The 20,036-nt window shown below is 38.4% G+C and overlaps 1 protein-coding gene across 1 annotated transcript; it reads right to left on the bottom strand.

Moving 5' to 3' along the window:
- Positions 1 to 2,105: 2,105 nt before the first annotated feature.
- On the bottom strand, positions 2,106 to 19,125 carry GPATCH1 (G-patch domain containing 1). The gene is made up of 20 exons (XM_057400173.1): positions 19,047 to 19,125; positions 17,602 to 17,736; positions 17,203 to 17,288; positions 16,541 to 16,701; positions 16,113 to 16,210; positions 15,889 to 15,947; positions 15,308 to 15,553; positions 13,793 to 13,940; positions 12,987 to 13,066; positions 11,782 to 11,986; positions 10,862 to 11,149; positions 8,933 to 9,114; positions 8,527 to 8,654; positions 8,120 to 8,253; positions 7,632 to 7,804; positions 6,706 to 6,910; positions 5,581 to 5,691; positions 4,976 to 5,100; positions 4,272 to 4,411; positions 2,106 to 3,128 (listed from the first exon to the last, which is right to left on the bottom strand). Exons 1-20 carry the CDS (start codon positions 19,123 to 19,125, stop codon positions 3,107 to 3,109), a joined length of 2,805 nt encoding a protein of 934 aa, XP_057256156.1. The 3' UTR covers positions 2,106 to 3,106.
- Between the last annotated feature and the right edge of the window lie 911 nt (positions 19,126 to 20,036).

Below are 20,036 nucleotides of genomic sequence, written 5' to 3'. Positions count from 1 at the left end.
GACAGTTGTTATTAACCATAAATGTCATGACTAACACACTGAGATACTTATCTATATTTCTCCTATCTACAATATTTGCTTAAGGTCTCCACATGTGTATTTACTTTGGAACTGATCTTTAAAAGACAAGACATTTTTTATTCTAGACTTCCTCATTTCTTAGATTGAGCCATCCATAGCCCCTGGATAACATCATGGGCTGGAAAAACTGCCTGAACCTTCTACACTTTTGGAGTTCTTGGGCTTTTTCAGTACATCTGAAAAAAAGGTTTAGATTATGGTAGAAACCTAGAATGGCATTGCTAAGAAGTCAACACTTCAGGTGTTATAGAATTAGTTCATCTGTATTCACATTATATTAAAGTACTCCTATAACTCATTACCAATCCTTAAATTAAGTTATGACTGTTTACTATACACCAGGTTAAATGTCTGCAAGCTATTTAGCATGGCTACATTGTCAGCTTTTTTGCAGAGAATTCAAGGGCTGGAATAACAATGTCTCCAAGCCTGCTTTTAGACCAAATTTAGATTCAACACCCAGAACCTGGACACTTCCCCAGTTCAGATCTCACTTTTGCCTTGTCGGGGTGGCTAGAATTTTAGGGAAACCCCAACTAACTACACAAAACTTGGAGGAAGAAGAAAATAAAAGGTGTAAATCAAAACTTAAATAAAAAGCAAGCAACAAAATGAAAACATTGAAAGTATGAAAACACTGCAGCCATGCTGATAACTGTGTGATCTCTTAAGTCTACTTCTCCACAAACAGCCACACACATAACACATGGGGAAAAGGAACTTTCTGGCGAAAAAGGGTAAGCTTTGCATACAAACTTAGTTTTAAAATATTAATAAACCAGTGCTCCAATTCAGTGTATGCCACATAGGCTTAATAAGAGTCACCTTTTAAAGTTAAAGACTGTTCAAAGCATAAACCAGGAGTTTTAGTATTTGTCTGTAACTGCAAACACATTTACAGCTGCTATTTTTAAACTCAAGTATCTTCAGACAGCTCCTTGATGATTCAGTCAGTCTTCCTGCCTGTATAGCATTCCTCATTTAATTTCAGCTTTAAGGTTTTTAATTTGTTGTTGCATTCACAACATACCTAGAGCTTCACTTATAAGAGCATGACAGTATTTTTGTGTCTCCATAGCAAAAGTGACAGGAGCTCACAGTGTCACTGTGTCCTCTCAGAATACCGAATTGGATCTGTAAAAGAATAAAGAAGTAGTTTCCCTTGAAATCATTTTTGACAGCACAAAAGCAAGAACGGGAAAAGAGTATTTCAAGTTCCATTTGTCGGGGAAGGGTTCACATCCTCTCCTGGGTACTGGGTGCGCATTTACCAAATCTGGTTGAGGAAGAAAAGTTGATGGATGTAGGTTTTGTTTTTATTTTTCTGGAAAGGAAAGAGGTTTGGTTTGTTTTCCCAATTGTTCTTCTTTTCATGAAAATAATATTTATCTTTAAATCTCATTAAGTCTCTTGAGTCTTTCAAACACTTGTTTCCTCGAATATGTTTCCTCGAATATGGCCCAGAGAATGCCTGCACATGAAGCTCTTAAGCTGAGGATAGCACATTTTAAGCTCTTAGGCCACGCCATTTCTGCCAAGACCATTACAAATCTTGACAAGGCTTTTCTTCAGACATTTAGGACTTCACTGATGACTGTCCAGCACACATCTGTGTGTTAACAAAACTAACACAGCTAACAAACATCTAGCTGCCATGAGTGTTAACCACGCAAAGCAACACCTTTCCAGCCTCAGCTCCCACCATCCAGCCCTCCCTCCCCTCCCGGAATACCCGCGCTGCCAGCTCACGATTATCCCAGCTACCCTCCCTCAGGGAAGGCTCCGGGGGTGCCCCCAGGGCCAAAAAGTCCCGACAGCTGCCCTCCGCCACCATAGCGCCCCGCGCGCTCCCTCAGGCGGCGGCGGCGGCAAGGCGGCGCGGCGGGCCGGGCCGCAGCTCCCCCAGGGGACATAGGTTCTGTGCCAGCGCGGGCGCAGTGCTGCTCCCACCAGCACGCCTCTGGACAGTAACTGTAAGAATATGTCCTGTTCTTTGGTTGTTTTTTGCTGTAACGGAGACAAGCTCAAGGTCCAATTTTTTATTTCTCCTTCCATAACTCAAGTTTTCTTGCTGCTTTTACATTCACAAATCCCACAGTCCATGTGTCAACATGAGACAACTCAGTTTGTTCACCCTCCTCAAGAGCTGTGGATACTGGAAATAAATTGAATCATGCCCCAAAGAACTGCCATCAAAGACAGTAAATTTCACTTACAGCTTTTGTTCACAGTTTTAAGCAAGAATATTGTTTTGGTTTCCACACACACCTGGAAGAGCTCTATGGGTATATTTTTGCAACCTCAGCATTAAAAATACAATGCAGTATTATTTCATAGTTTACATTAAAATAATTTTACAAGATGACAATTGCATATTGCATGAAACAAACAACAGTATAAACTGTTTTCATTGTAACTACATAAAATAAAGCAGATTATAGCACTAATCTGCTAGTACATTAGCCTTAATCTGTGTCAAAATGACAGTTTATTGGTTTAGATCTGCTATGGTAAATGCTGTATATATTTTGAAGATGTAAAAATAACTCTTTAAGTACAGCCACTTAGAGAGTTATGAAATGAGAGCTGCAATGCAAAATTCTGCATTAGACTCATTAAAAATATTTGCACCCAATGCAAAATTTACATGGCTTTAGTAATCAACTTTCTAACGTAACTCAGGCTGAAACATATCCCCACCATTTTAGAGGTCCTAGGCAATGACCTATGTAAACTATTTGTAATACTTATATTCTTTAGAATACACTGCTTCATGTTAATTGAAATCAAACCTGCAAGATTTCAGATTATGCTGCCCACGAAGGGGTCTTTTCAGCACTCCATAATCCATATATTTTAAACATGTGAAGCACCACAAAATTAACATACACATATCTGCTTTCAAACAAATTCAGTATGAATACAGTTCTACTGTGCTTCAAAGTGTACAGCTGATCTACCATCATGGAGGAGATCAAAAATTTGAGATCCAGTCACACAGCACTGAAGAAAGCAAGGACCCTCTTCAATGCTCAAGTTGTTTTAATCTGAAAGGGAGAAAGAAAAAGAAAGAGGTCAAGCTGATATGTAAAATCCAACATTAAAACCATTTAATTACTTGAACAGTTTCTTAATCCTTAGTTTGACAGATCTGACTTAGCAAGATAAAAACATTTTCTCATTGAAGAGACACATGCAAATGCAAAGACTTCCAAAATAACTGCTTGTATGAAGAAGTCTGTTTTGTGCAAAATGCATAAAACCGTATATTTAGGTATTTAGAAACCAAAGGAGAAGTAGCTAGGTTACTTAAGTGTTTCTTTTTTAACTGCAGCTCAGTTCCACAGGACTGGAAGGCAGAGTCATTTCAAGTCTATTCCTTCCACTGGCACATGTCCATTCACTGATCACCAAGACCCCAATCATTTTGCCATCAGGCCAGCTGCATGTGGTATTTCAACAAGTACCTTGAGACTTCTCCTTTGGCTAGTAGCAAACACCAAACAAAAGCCAGCACAGTGAATGTTCCACATTGGATGCAATTAAAGTTGACTATGATCTGAGCTTAAGACAAGTTACTTTAGTTTGTAGTTTATTTCAAGTTTGTGAGCAAAATAAAATGTGAATCATTCTTTTCATGATCTTCACATTTCTGTTGGCACTATGTTCAAGTCTCTACTTCATAAAAATGCAAGAGCAGTCTAAATTTAGCAGACACATACAGGACTCAAGCACTGTTCCGCTTTCTTCACTGGTCCTTGCTCAAGCACAGAGCTATCTTAATCAATGCCACACAAAGTATCTATCTGAATCAGATCTACTGCTAATTATCAACAAATCAAAGCAGGCCCAAAAGGTTATGAACGAGACAGTGTTGCTTCCAATGTTTACAAGTAAAGAGATTCCCATCCAAAATACCTTCCCAAAATATGTTTAACCTCCAGTAACTAGCAGAGTTGTGTATTTAGTGCCATTTACCTTAAGAAACTTCTACCCTAAAATGGAACGCCCTCTAGATTAATTGTCCTAATTATTTGTAATCTTTTTCACTTCATTAAAAAAAATGAGCAGTATTTTATCATCCTCAAGAAACGGGCTGATCCATATTTGCTGCAAATAAGTTCACTAGCATGATGCTTTTGCTTATTTACTGCAAAATTTTAAAGTCTTTCAGTATACTTTCTGTTTACCTTCTTAGAAGTTCTTTAGCTGCCAAGCCTGTGGTATCTGTATCACTGTCACTGCTATCTGCAGTGTCTGAGCTGCTCTCTTCTTCTGATTCTTTAACCTTGTGTTTTCCTTTGTTTTTCTGTTTCTTATGTTTCTTTTTCTGTAAAAAGAAGAAAAATAATTCCTCATTTCATTGTGAAACGACTTGGGTTTTTCTGAAAGGCAACAACAGCAAAAGGTTGATTACAGTGTAGACTCCAAGCTTAGCTGAAACAGAACGCTCAAGAGTGACTCTTTTCCACTACTCAGACTGAGCTAAAAATACATCCATACAATACACCAAAATCACTCATTTTGTCCCAAGCCCTCACACACACCCCCAAATAGAAAATTCATTACTATTATTTGTAAACAAGCCATGAATTATATGCAGTTCCCAGAATATGCCCAGTATCTTCAGCATGTAACATTAAACAATTGACAATATTGGATCTGTAGTCCCACTGTGTGTATGGAAAAAGCAGCTCGCTAGGCTGGATAATTGTCTGTTCTGAAGTTCAGGTTTCAAGACACCTGAAAAACAAGTTCTAGTCCCAGTATATCTATTTTATAAAATATCATCTTCATATTTGGCCTGGGTAAACCTGGATAACAGCATAAATAATAAAAAAATTTGACTGGCAAATCAAAGAATCAATAGACAGTTTATATTTAAATTAAATACCTTTTCCTTTTTGTGTTTGTGTTCTCGCTTAGTCTTTTGTTTCTGTCTGTTCTTCCTCTGTTTTTCTCTTTTACGAGGCCCAGGAAAACTTGGTGGCACCTCTAGTTCCTGTTGCCAAGTACAGCCTAAAGAGCAAAGCCAATGAAGGAAAAAAAAAAATCAAAACAAATCCCATGACCAAAACCAAAGTAATTTTATTATTAAATTCTATTTTACTTTTAAACTAATATGATAGGTTAAAAAAAAAAAACAAAACAACAAACCAACCAACCCACAACTAAGCTTTCAAACGGAACTTAAATGTCTAAAACTCCTAACTGCAACCTCCCTATTGTAATTAAATGACCTTGCAATCCGTTATTAAAAGAAACCATAATGCTAGTCATTTTCACTACATTCTTTTATCATTGCCTCTATAGAGCTACAGCAAAATTGGTACATAGGCAAAGAGGTTCCTACTAGTGGACCACAGTGTGTTAACAAAAGCATTTGCTGATCTCATTTAAGAATGCCTACTGGCAAATGGTTTTTAAATAGGAATACTGTGTATTTTGCATACAATTTTGATGTGCAGAATTTAAACGTTAGAAGTCTACAGAACCTACCAGAATAAAAAGCCGGAGGCAATTTTGGTCCAAATTCCTCAGATGTATCCAGTTCCTGCTTTGAAGTAGGCAACAAAGGAACACCAGCATCAGTTGTAGCAACCACATTCTCTACAAAAAACACAAAAACGTCATTATTTGAAGGGAATATACAGTAAGATTTTTTTTCCCAAGAAGTGCTGAAGAAAGTTAAAGAAGGCTTTCTAAAAACTTCCCAAGAAAGCAAATAGATGAGCATCATGTTTCCCTGCGGACTGCTTTGGACAGCTGGATAGCTGGCATTCTGAAAGCCGTCAACATTCTGTGTTGTTTGTTGGATTTACTTTTTTTTTTTAATCAAAATTGACCTTTTAAACTATACAATTACTAATTAAATTAATAACAGTGCATATGTTTGCTTTCATTTAGTAACACAGTACTACCCTTCCATTACTTAGAATGAATAAAAGTCTCCACAAGATGTATGACAGTAAGTGGACAAAGTATTTTCATTGTAAGCTATTGTACATTTTGTTAATTTAATGACACCCTGAAAATACAGAAACTTTTTACAGCTCACTTATTAAATACTAGTAAGTAGAGTAAAAGATTGGTTTTCTCCCCCTCTTGTTTAAGTATTCTGGAAAATTTTATAACTAGAATATAAATAATATGCAACTTCCAATGTCTTAGTAAAATTATTTCAACATTGTATTTTACTGGAATGGCAGTATTTAAAGACTGAATTTTTATTATCAGAGAAGTGCAAGTTATTTGTTTCTGAATTTGTCAAATATCCACCACAAGACAGTCAATCGATCAATCTATCTTGAATTTATCACAGGTAGAAAAGTTTCGCTGTATTTCTGTTATGTATGCTCTAACATTAGATGTTTTGTTCCTCCTCACTGTATAGCAAGTAGAGCTTCATAGAGCAGCTAGCTTGCAAAATCTACACAAGACATATGGCAATGTAAATAACCCTAGAACATGCAAGACCTTATTCAGCACTGTATTATTCACGTTTTCTACAGCAACACCAGTGCCAGATGATCTGCACAAAAGCCTAGCATTGTCCTAGCAGCACTATTTATAAATGAAGCTTTTTTCATGTATTTATAAAAATGAACATCTGTTGAGTACTACCTTGTACATTAGATGAAGAACTGCCTGGGGGATCAACTTGCTTGGTGGTTTCTGAATCTACTACTGAAGTAGATGGTTGCTCTTCTTCCTCACTCTCTTCTTCAGATGAAGAAGATTTTTCATCTGAGGAACTTGTAAAGATGGCCTTAAATAAGTCTATGGATGGTCTGCTGTCTTCTTCCTGATCTTTATCTTCATTAGCTGCCTGCAAAACAACATCGTTAACAAACTGCATTTAAACACCAAAGAAACTAATGATCCCTCCCTGCTAGGCAGTAACTTCAAATATGCTGACATGTATTTACAGAACACTAGAGTATCACAGTAGCTGTGAAATACACAATCTTAGGAACTGCTAGTCTGAAACAGTAGAACTCTGAAACACTGCTAAGCTAAGACAGTGTCCTGTAAAGAGTAGTGCAATTTGTGCTACACAGATGGTTGAAAATAGATCCCCAGATATTATAAATTCTAATTCATTAATTCAAACTTCAGTTATACACAGTTAAATTTAAAGCAAATGGAAAACATCCCTTTTCTTGCCAAAGTATCCACAGTTCTCTATTCAAAGCAGGAAAAGGAAAAAAAAATCATATATATATTTATGTATCTTCTGCACCTAAGAGCAAAAGGGATGTAAAGGGACCAAATTTAACTCCCAGACTACTAAGGTGTATTTTCTCTTCTTTTAAATCCCTACTTCAGGTATAGTCATACTTGCTTTCCTTGTATGCTGTAAATGTTTCACATCTCTCACTTATAACCTCAAAATTCTTCACAGTACAGTCCCACATCTCCTTAAGCTGAGTTAGCTCTTTTGCAAACTGATCTGTATTAAATCAATACATGTATTACCCAACCTTATTTCAGGGTTGGGAATGTTTACAGCTACTCCCCTTTAAGTTCAAACACCACTGTAAACTCACCTCAGCAGGAAGACTTTCACTCAGCCCAGTTCCGCCTTCTTCTGTTGCTGGCACTGGCAGCTGCTGCTGCTGAGCATCAGCTTTTGATCTAGCAAGACTAATGAATTCACTGATAGAATCTTTTTTCTCCTTCTCTTTATCTGACATATCCCATCTTGAAGGTTTCTTTGGTTCTAGAAACATCCCAAACATTCATATCAGTTGCATGCCAAATTATCCTGCGTTTGATGGCCTACTTGACTTTAAATTACTCAGCTTCTTCAGTAGAGTTTGACATTTTTTAAATCTTTCTAATGAATACCCGACCTATAAAGATCTTCTAGGTAGAAGAAACTAGCATAATACTACTGTCTCGATGTTTTATGTCACTGAATTCAATTCTTTTTTTTTTTTTAATTAAGAAAATAAATCAGGTATTTTTTCCATGACAAAGACAAGATTTTTCTATACTATTATCTCATAAATTAATAAAGTAACAGAAAACTTACTGTTGAGACTATTACTCTGTTGGATTTTTTCATTTGTTGCTTGAGTTACAGATGTGGTGGGCTCAGGCACAGTTAAGAAATTAAAAACAGAATACTTGTCTCGTTTCACTTTTGGTAGCCCAACAATGGAAGACCTGGAGGGACATAAAAATGGTTATTGACGATTGCTCCCAACACAGAAAAGGCCTCAAATTATCTACAACAAGCTGAAACAGCTACAGTAATCCTTAAAACATACTATATTGTCAGAGGTCACCATATTTTATGAGGCAAATAGAAACATTAGGCAGTTCTATATTACATCTATTATGACATAAGAAGATAACATCAAGCCAAATCTTCCTCGAGCAAATGAAAAACTCAGAATTTTCATAAAGCGTTAAAAATATCAGTATCAATGATCTTACTCAGGATATGGATCAGGAACATTAAATCTTCTACACAACAGCTTTTCAGGGTGCCATTCAAACTTGTCTCTTGTGAGTTTGCCAAACATCTTCATCTTCACAGCAGTTTCCTTATCATCAATATCTTTCTGAAAAAGTCAAACATTTCTAGCTGCTAAATAAGTAAAAACTTCCAAACTGACTATAACTGAGACTTAAGAACAGGATAGAAACATAAAATATGTAAGTGTAGTTTAACAAATTCCTGCTTAGTATGCAATGAGTGTTATCAAAAGTTTGCTCAACGTAAGGCAACAGAACATTGACACTGCATCTGCAAAAGAGTTGTAAAGAGAAAGAATTTTGGAAGTCAGAGATAAGGCAGCAACTGTAACTTGAACGTACTAAAACAATGAACAACACATACCTCTTGGTCCCGAGGAACTTCGACTTTGTCAACATCATCTTCATATTTGGCTCGGGTAAACCTGGAAGACAGCGCTGAATTGGAAGACTTGTAGAACATTGCTGCACGGAAGAACTCCTCTTGTTCTCTTTCTCGCTCCCATTCTGTCGTATTTGGGTCTAAATATTGCTCCAATGTATCTACTGTAAGATGAGGAGGGAAATGTTTAGCAGAGATTACAGCTTGGTTAGGTCTGACAGTTTTTAAAACAAAAAATCAATATAATAAACAACCATTTTCACAAGTACTGAATGAGTATTTAGTTTAAGAATAGTATTTATCTCAACTGTGCTATCCTTGGTGAGTAATTTTTCACGACTGCAAGAATGACAGCATTTGTCAAATGAAAGGTACATACTTCAAATAATTTTACTCGTAATGCTGACTCCTTACTCACTGCCCCCTAAAGGAATGTTTAAAATATCTAACGTATTTAATAGGCATTTAAAACAAGAAGTATAATCCAAATCTGTATCAAATAACTAAGACACAGAACAAAAAAGTTAACTAGTGAGGAAACCTAGCCAGCCTTTGGTAACTTCAAGGAGCTTTCTGATATATAGAGTGCCCACTGATAAACACAGAATTTGGATACAAATTTTGTAAACAATACAGATCCTATTTAAAGCAATAGATTCATATTTGCTACCAGAAGTAACACTAGCCAAGCAAAGACACTCTTAGAATGAGAATCTTAATCACTCAGCTTAATTAAATATTTCCACATTTTCATCAATATGCCTGTAGGCACCTCCTTAGCGACATTCAACTTTACACAGGGGAAACCCCAGTCCTGAATGGAGGAATTATGGGTTCAAAGATCAAGTAGTCCATCCCAATGCAATAACCATTAGCAGCTACTGAGCAGGAAGTCTTTTATCATACAGTGAAAAGGATTATTTTAAAAAATCCTACAATAAAAACAGGTTTTCTAACACTATACCCTTTCCTCTGCAAATCTTTGCTGGTGCCCTTTTTCTTCTTGTCCAATAGCCTCTTTGTACCTTAAAATTTTAAAAACAAGCCAACCCTCACTTTTTCATTTTAAGACAATTACATTCACCTGCTGCTGCTGCTCTCCCTAGGTCAGATTTTCGCTTTTTATGCCTTACATAAAAATCACAGTACCAGGGAACTCACCACAAGGCATCAAAAGTACCTGGTTTAATGTAAGATACACCACAGTATCCTTTAATAGCAAAAACCTAAACAAAATGGAAGGAGACTGAAGCAGGACAAGGACAGCAGATTAATGGGTTGAGGTTTTTGGGAGCATGCATGCTCCGATTTGACAGCCACAGACTTTTCTGACAGAAGTTTGAGTATCCAAAAGACACTGAATACAAGCTTTGACAAGTATGAACTGCTTCATTCAACTTCAGACCTCTTATCTCCTCTGAAAATATATGGTATGGGTTTTCTTTTGATTTTTCCTTTCATTCTACTGTGAACTTTCTGCCTTTATAGGATCTGTCACTTCTACTCCTCAAAGAGAAACAAACTTAATGAAAATGCTTATTCCATATATAGTTCATGGTACTGACCAAAGCTAAAGCCTACTTTGGCAAATAGAAGAAGGAAAACCCAGGCAATTAAGTAGAACTTCACCTCTGCTACAGAATCAAAATGTGAAATATCATGCCTAAAATCAAGTCTTGCTGACACTTAATTACTGAGCAGTTTTCCTGAAGTCAACACAATTAAGTATCAGTAAAAGTTTCTTTTAATATTGGCCGTTAAAAGAAATAGAGGGAGAAATGCTGTGGAAGAGAACTCAGAGTGAACATAAAACACATCAGGACAAAAAAGGGAATGACAGAAAAGGAAAAAATAATTCAAGAATTTTTTTCAGAGACAAAATAAAGTGTTGGAATTAATCTCTTCAGTTACCTTTTTCTCCTTGTTTAAGACTTTTCACAAAAATTTCGTATCTTTTTTGCTTTTCTGGATTTTTTGCAAATGGTTTGAAGTCACTAGAACCAGCATCTGCTAACTGCGGCCCCAACAACTTTAGCCATTTGTGAGAAGCACCATCTAGGGAGGTTGGCTGGCCGCTGCTGTTTTGGGGCTCCTGTGGAATTATTTTTGCTTTCATTTTTTGTTCAGATGCTTGTTTCACTTTTTTGAGTCTTTCTCTATCTTTCTCAGACAGATATTCCAAAACAGAAGGAGCTGGACCTAAAACCAAAAAAAGAAAAGCAGTAAGAAATAAAAACTTACTATAGCTATTTCTGCCACTTCAGTAGAGGAAAAAAGCCTACAACTATGAACAAACATTCAGAGAAAATGCTCTTAAGCAGCAATTAATAGTGTAATAGCAGAGATGACAAAAAAAAAAAAAAAAGGCCACTCATGCATGTCTTATGCTATTTTCCACACATTTACATATTTGTAAACTTTAGTACTGGGGATACAAATGCAAACCACATTTAGAAATTACTTCTCTAGTGAATTTGAATGTATTTCAGTGAAACCTCATTTTCCAGGGAAAGAAAACCCCAAACCTCACAGCCTTTTGTATTCTAAATCCATAATAAGGCCACAAAAGAAAAATAAAAATAACACAGCAAAACACAATCCCACACACTTTTTTACTCTTTAAAAGACTGAAATAAATAAAAATATAGGCAGATATGTCAACAAGCGGTTGAGATGAAACTGAACAATGATGAGGTATTCTAACTAAGCCAACTAGATTTAGTATGTTTACATTAGCAAATACTGTTCAGACTAGACCAAATTTTTGCTGTTATATAGACAAATAGGGGACCTGATACCCAAACAAAGATGTTGTCCCATATTATCAGTACCTTTTAGACCAGGCTCTCCTAGTTGTTCCCTCCTTTGGGAAGCATTCAGAGCATGCCTGCTTTGCTGTCTCGTATCCTTCTCAAGTTTTCCAGTTGATTCCTCTAGTGCCTTCTGTAAATGGCAGTTTTCATTCCCATCTGCTACCACAGGTCGAAAGTAATGGACTGGTCTGTAATTTCGTGGCAGGGCAGGTGGTGGATATATCTTGGCAGGGAGACGACAAAAAAAAAAAAATACAATAACAAAGAGATACAGCTTTGTATGCAACACTTACAAATGTGTTTCAGTAAAAGTCACCTCACTCTAAAAATTCATGTTTACACCTCAGCAGTAGAAACAGGTATAACAAGCTACTGATTCTTTCAGACCCAGCCAGTAAGTAGCATCGTAATACAGACTTTGGGAACAATCTTACATTGTTAATACATACTACGAAAACTAGGAAAAATGTACATCAAGCTGTAGCAAAATTAACAAGTTTTAACATGCATTGCTTTTATTTGATAAAAGCTCTAGGTATTGCTTAATAATTACTTTTCTTAACAAAAGTCACATGTTTTAATCAGTTAATTGCACTATTGAATACTTCTGTGCTTATTGTATTTTAATGTCTTTCACAGTCCTTTTCCCCCACTTTCCTTAATTCAAGCTGTTACTCCAAAGGTTATCCCTATGCTTCCCAAACAATGCAATTTTATATACCAATATCCTTTTTCTTCATTAGAAAAAGGACCACAATTCTGTTTGTTTTCTCATTTATGCAAATATATGTGGTATAAATGAGGCAAATCTGAAACAAAGTTAACAAATTCACTTGTTACCAACAGAAGTATGGGACCCGATTTTTATGGAAAACTGAATGTTGCATCTAAAAGATCCAGAAATAAAATATGTACTACTTTTTATTTCAAAGTGAAATCAAACCATTCCTCTTAACTTTATGCCAAACAACAGTGTGAAAGGCACTTGTTCAAAGCCAGTATATAGGCAAAATCTAAATTCACCCACTAGTCTGACAAGTTTTAGGTTTCCATTATTCAATTATAGCTTTCAACACTACAATTTTGCTCCTTCCACAAACTTTATTGCTGATGAGAACTAAGAACATAAAAGCTCGTGAGCATCCTTAAAGTCCATATCCATACAGCTCACATGTCAATTTGCTGATGTTATTCTTAATACTTAAATATCAGTATCTGCTTACCTTGCTTGGAGTTGATGATTTTGATGCCAGCAAAAAACCATCCAAGATTATGCCTGTGTATTTAACTTCTCTTTCTGACCCTACAAAATGACCAGAGAATCGGTCAGATTTTAAATAATATATGTTTGGCAAAAAGCATTTCTCTGATTATTTTCCATTTTTCAATATATTTTATTGAGTGTAACTGTAGTTGTCTTTCATTTAAAATTAAGGGGTCTGAATCTTGATACTACTGTATGGCTAAAAAACTGCTACCAGAGAGATTGCTGTAGGATGAACATGGTTCATAGTAAGGCAAAAGTATCACTGCTGTGCCTAGCCAAGATCATGAGCGCCATTAATAGTGTACAACTAACATTAACTACAGTATTTCATGCACTTAGAAACTGCTCTAAAGTGATATAAAGACCAAATTTACAAATTAATTTGAAAATACACAAGTGTATCTAGAAAAAAAAATTTTTCATTGCAAGTATTGGTGTTATTTTGTAGCCATGATTCACAAACAGCTGTTCAGTGGAACTAAATACTGCATCTCACAAAGCAATGCATGTTGTCCTTTAAAAAACAGAATTTGGGAGTTTAATATACACTGGGATTAGTGTAGGACTTCGGAAATTATTTCCAGATTTGGACACTTCAATAAGGAAGGAAGAATAGATAATGTTCCAGAAATCAGAGCTAGAAGATACCAGTCCCCTGAAAATTCAAATACTTGGCAAACAGAGACTACATTTCTGCCTTCTTCCCTCCTCCACCCCCAATACAAGTTACATTACAGCTCTTCAGACAGAACCAGTTCTTACTTTTGTTTGCTTTATACTGTTTAGGTGCTGTCCAGCCATAAAAGCCATCTCCAGGTTCCTCATCTTTCAGAACTGTATCATATTTTAATAGTGTTTCAGTTGCATAAATATCATCATCTTCCTCCTCTAAAGCTCCTACACCAAAAGCCTAAAATACATATTCAAATAAACACAAGAATTCAGAGGTGTAAAATTAGTATTTTTAAGTCATGTCAGAACACATCTACATATATATCTATTCATCTGTATTACACAAGATGTCCAGTATACGTATATATATCCTGGGAAAAATGTACAGCTTCACAAAAAAAAAAAGTGCTACCAACTAGTGAAATAAAGAGCCAACCCAACCAAACACAAAAGCAAATATATTCCACTCTCTTGGCAGGGAGAGACAGTGAGTTTGGCCTATACGGGATGAGAACAGTAGCTTAATTCCACAGGGTAACATCTACAGTCTGACTAAGAGCACGTTAAGTTCTCAAAAGATAAAAAACTAAGTTGGCATGAAAATTAAACAAGTATAATTCCCAGAAATATAAATTGACAATGCTTCTACTTAAGAACTACAAATACCATGGAAGGAAGCAAAACCTCTCTAGCTGACAGTTGTGGTTTAAGCCCAGCCCGCAATTCCAAACCACGTAGCCACTCGCTCACTCCACCTGTTCTTCCTCCCCCTGCTGGTGGAGGGATGGGCAGGAGAATCGGAAGAACGTAACTCCCATGGGTTGAAGTAACAGTCCAGTAACTAAGGTATAACACAAACCACTACTGCTACCACCAATTTTAATAATGGTAAGGGAAATAACAAGGGAAGAGAATACAACCGCTCACCACCCACTGACTAATACCCAGCCTGACCCAAGCAGCAATCTGGCCCTTATGGGTAACTCCCCCCAGTTTCTATACTGGGCATGATGTGCCGTGGTATGGAATACCCCTTTGACTAGTTCGGGTCAGGTGTCCTGTCTCTGCTTCCTCCCAGCTTCCCCTCCTCCCTGGCAGAAAATGAGACTGAAAAAATCCTTGATAGGAGTAAGCATTACTGAGCAAGAACTAGAAAACTAGGTGTGTTATCAGCACTGTTCCCAGACTAAAGTCTAAAACCACAGCACGGCACCAGCTACTGAGAGAAAAATGACTGCTACTGCTGAACCCAGGATACTGACAGACTCAACATTAGTGGAAGTAAAACTGAACAAAAATATAAATTAAAGAAGCACTGAATGTTAATTTTCTCTAATCAAAGACAGACAAAAATTTTTTCCACCTTTACCACTGAGGTATTTCATAGTTCCTTTTAACAGTATCAGTAAGTGGAGGCATGTAAGAGTTCTATGGATTTGCCCACATCTTCACCTTAAGTAAAAAATTTTAAAAATCCTCTTCTCAAACCACATTTAATATTTTATTACAACTTTATAATGACTAGGTGCCTTCCAGAGAAGAAAACGCAACACTTACTTAGATTTCATTGCGCTAACAATAAAATGCTTTTAAAAATGTCCTCACCTGGCCCGTAATACCTAGTTTTCTTCCTTTACTGTGCCTCAGATCACCAATTAAATTCCTTGTATCGTCAGAATCACCTGTGAAGAGATTCAGGTGTCCTCCTCCAGAGGCACCAAACAAAGCTTGTGAGGGGTCCAATCCCTTATAGCCAAGTCCATGGACATTCTCTTTTGGAATCAAATCTACAGGCATTATATCTTTTGGTGCAAATGTCACATTCTCCGGCTGGTATTCATCCTCTTCATCCTTGTAGAAAATAGAAGTATTAACAGCAAATATAACTTAAAGTTTTTTTATGCTGAGTTTTTACAACATTTAGTGAACATGAGACTAGGCAAGTTTGAATTTCCTGAATTATGTAAGAAAGTACGTATGAATTACACCTGCCTAGGTAGCAAAAGAACAAATGTATTTACTTAAAAAACCTTTCTTCACTGTAAGGATAAATATTTATGAATACTTTTTAAAAAGCTTGGAACTGCATGTTAAAATACCAAAGACATCAATGAAGGAGGGGGGAGTTAAACGCCTTAGCACCTATTCTCATGTAAGTAAACAAAGAATTTCTGCCTGTTCAATACCTCAGAACCCGCGGAGAGTCCAGGTGGTAATGCACAACCATATACTTTCACTGCAGGGTCTGCAAGACACATAATAGCATAATTACAACTAATGCTAAATTACAACTCTTTGTGAAATTTCTCCAAGATTAAAGAAACAGACCAAAGAGAAGGTTTTAAAATTATCTTTCTCATCAGTCTATGCTAATTTTCTATTAGAAGTTCAGGAATTTCACTGAACTTACCAGGTTTCTGCCTGCACGGCTTTCTTTTGACACGTGGTCCAACTCCTTGTCCTTCTTTCCAGCCCATTTTTCGTAATAGTTCAACCCCAACTGTTATTCTAAGTAGAAAACAAAAGGAATTGCCTGAAACCACATCTTTAATATTTTTAAGACAATACATATCTACCATTCAAAATTATACGCCCCACTTTAACATCCAAACTGAATGTATCAACATCTTCATTTACAAGACATCCCAGTTTGGAAATGTCTACCTGCTAAGAGTCTGCACATACAAAACAAAAATCCAGGCTGAGGCCACCTGGAAAGTGCAACACTGCAGATCTCCAAGTCTCTTTCATGAATTACTGTGATCAAACATTACTTTTTAGCCAATACAACACTTCTAAGTGAAATCATCTGGTTAACTCTCACATAAATTTACTTACTTTGATGGGCCTATTAAATCATCAAATGCAGTGATTCCTGGAATGGTAGCAACTACTCCTGCAATCTGTCTTGCTTTCTCTTTTATCAGGTCTTTAGCTTTGGATGCAAAATCATCTGTGGTTGTAATATTTTTCGGAGCTATCCCAAATTCACTAAAATCCTGGGGAATATAGACAAAATGAGGAAAAAAAAGAAAAAAAAAAGAAGATTAAAACGATGTTTCCCTCAAAAGGTTATTCACTGTAATGGCAAAGGAAAGAAAAGGGGATATGACCCCCACATCAGCTAATTTTTTTAAGCCATTTATACAGTTGCTTTTTCAATAATTTGACTGGTCTCGTTTTTAAACACCTTCAAAAGTAGTTGTATTTTCCAATAAAGTGAAAGGCTTGAGTTCTGGTTTTGGTTTTTTGGGTGCTTTTGGTCATCTGTTTAGTTCAGGAGATTTTGGTTTTCTGGTTGGTTAGGTTTTAAAATGGAAATTACAGGAACTTCCTACATGGACCTATGAAACACCCTATAGGACCCAGCAGTATAACACTGTACACAAGAAGTAATTTTAAAGTCACTTCCATTTTTTTCGATTTAAGATTTCCTTGCCTGAAAAACCTGCTGTCATGGCAACTCATTCCAAAAGATTTCTACTACTTTCTAAATTTACCTCTTCATCCATGAAATCTTCTGGTCCAAGAACAGTTCTGTCTGCTCTTTTCTGCCGTGACGATACAAAAGTCGAGGGAGCCCATCCTTTAAAGAGAGTAAGTATCCAAGTAAGAGACTGCAATATAGTATTTGAAAGCAACTCAAACGTTTCAACTTTTCACCTTAAGTTTGAGAGCAGGGGAACATCTATAAAACTGCAGTCCAAAAATTCAGGGGAATTAACTTCAACAGTATCGTTTCAACTATTTACAGTATAACAAATAGCAGGAAAGGAAAAAAAATACATAAACAAAACAAACAAAAAAACCCAACCCAACCAACACTTAATGACAATTAATTAAGGCATCAAATTACGGCAACAAATCAACCCTCCTCAGAAGACAGAAAAGTATCCAACCTTCCTTTGTGCCAACAGTGTTAAAGTAGCCAGCAGAGAAGCCACCAGTAAACGCTCCATGGAAACGCTGATATCGTCCCTTTGCATCTTTAACAGTCTGCTCTTGAAGAGGAACTGGCTTTTTAAGTCGTTCACCTACAGTTAAATCAGAAAGTAAGTCACAACCCTGCATAAAGAATGGGCTCCCCGCTTGCTCCAGATGCCATCTCTTAATTCCAATTAAAAACTGGATCAAACAGTAGCCATCCTGTGGTGGAAAGCATCACACACTTCACATTTATTCCTAGCCATATTATTTGTATACATTGTTGACGTTTGCTGCTGACATAAAGGCATGAAGTGTTCAAGTAGAAATCCTGAATTCTAACGAGTTCCAAGAACTTTTTTTTTTTTTTTCTGTGAAAGGACACTTTTAGTTGTTAAGTATACAAGAGCCCTGACAGGATTTCATTACTCAGGTAATGGTTTTGAGAAATTACAGTATCAACTTTGACATGAGAATTTGCCACTTTCTAACAATATTTGTATTAATTAAGTAGCTTGGACTCAGGAGTCACAGCTGTAAAAACAATGCCAAGCCCATCTCTTGAATCCAAGTAGGAAATTCATAGAATCACCTGCTGGTCTGGGTTGGAAGGGACCCCAAGGCTCATCCAATTTCAGAGCCCTGCCATGGGCAGGGACACCTTCCACTAGAGCAGGTTGTTCCAAGCCCTATCCAATCTGGCCCTGAACGCTGCCAGGGACGGGGCAGCCACAACTTCTCTCGGCACCCCGTGCAAGCACCTCAGCACCCTCACAGTGAAGAATTTCTTCATAATATCTCTTCTAAATCCACCCTTTTCCAAGTTTAAAGCCGTTCCCCTTTGTCCTGTCACTACATGTTCTTGTTAAAAGTCCCACTCCAGATTTCCTGTCGGCCCCTTTAGGTACTAGAAGACTGTTACAAGACCTCCCCTGCGTCTTCTCTTGCCTTGCTGAGAACACAACTATACTAACGTGTGTAACTGCACAGAGCTCAGCTGTTACACCTGAACGCCGTTTTTTTTTTCACGTACGTATTTTTTATTTTCCGAGGCTTGGCGCAAGGACAGTTGAGACAGACCGGCCCCCGCTCCGATCACAGCAAGACCTGGTACCCCAGTCCCTCTCCCACACCCCGGAAAGCCGGCGTAGTGCTGAGCATCACGTCCCACATCCTCGCGGCGGGCAGCCTGCCTTCCGCTCCCACACCGCTCCACCCGGCGACCCTTAGCGTTCCCAAAGCGAAGGCCGCAGGAAAGGCAGCAGCCCTGCGCCGAACCGGTGTGCGGGCCCTCCGGACACCTCCCCAGTACAAGCCCCACAAGCCTGGCCGCCTCCCGGCCCGCGGTGCTCCCCAGCGCCCACCGCAACGCGCGACGGAGCCCACGAGAGCAGCAGTCTTGCTCCGTGAGCTCTCTCACCTTCCGCCAGCGGCTGCAGCGCAGTCCCGTAACTCACCAGCTCGTCTCCATCGCTATCACTCGACCCCGCCGACGCCATTTCTGCGCTACGGCGGCTCATGCGGGACAAACCTGAGTCACGCCAAGGGGGCGGGACGGTACCGCCTCCGCTGGGGCCCGCCCCGCCCCGCCCCTCAGGGGGCCAAGACCGGAAGGCTGAGCCCGGCAGCGGGGCAGGGCGCGTTAGGCGGTGTCGCGGAGCTGGAGGGCACGGGGCACGGCAGTGACCGGAGCTTGTCCTGGGCGTCCCTCAGGCGCCACTGGTGGCCGCCTGAGAGGTCCCAAACCCGGCTCTTCAGCGACTCCGGCCAGCCCTTCCGTCCCGGAATGCTCTGTACAGAAATGGAGGAATGCTGCAGTGTGCTGCTGACAGCCCACGATCAGAAACGTGTTCGGTGTTTTTAAAAAGACATTAACTAAAAACTGACAGACACTCGATAGTGCCTATTAGCTCGGCTACCTGGAAACGCGTAATGCTCCAGAGGAGGGCCTGTCCCCGAACTCCTCAGCGCTCTGGGCGAAGGGAAGGGCAGCAAAACCACTGTAGAACATTTCCTATCTAAATCCAGGGGTAAAGCAAACTCCACCCTGGATCAGTATGACCAAGGGAGGTGCGGATTTAGTTGAATTACAAGCCTTAGCCGATACGTGGCAAAGTTTGTCTAACAGCATTGTTTTGCGAGCTATTCAAACAGGCCGTGCACAGGTACCCGTGCAGGAGCCTGCCCCAGACTTGTACCTGAAGAGCCGTGTCCCGCTGTGCTTCCAGGCGTCTACACCTCGCTGGGGGGTGTGGTATCACAAGGGGAACGTGCAACTGAGTATATTCTATACAAAGACTACATGAGAACCAGGAAGTGTTCCCTAGTAAGAACCAGCTGTTCAAAAATTGGATTTTAATTCCCAGTGTTATCCCTGAGAAGCTCGTATTTAGATTAATTTCTCAAGCTT

The sequence above is a fragment of the Pezoporus wallicus genome, unplaced genomic scaffold (genome assembly GCF_028554395.1).
Source record: "Pezoporus wallicus isolate ANWC-B61680 ecotype Strahan unplaced genomic scaffold, APGP_CSIRO_Pwel_v1 contig_447, whole genome shotgun sequence".
Taxonomy (NCBI): domain Eukaryota; kingdom Metazoa; phylum Chordata; class Aves; order Psittaciformes; family Psittacidae; genus Pezoporus; species Pezoporus wallicus.
Note: the sequence above shows the minus strand (reverse complement) of the source record. Positions and strands in the feature narration are given on the sequence as shown.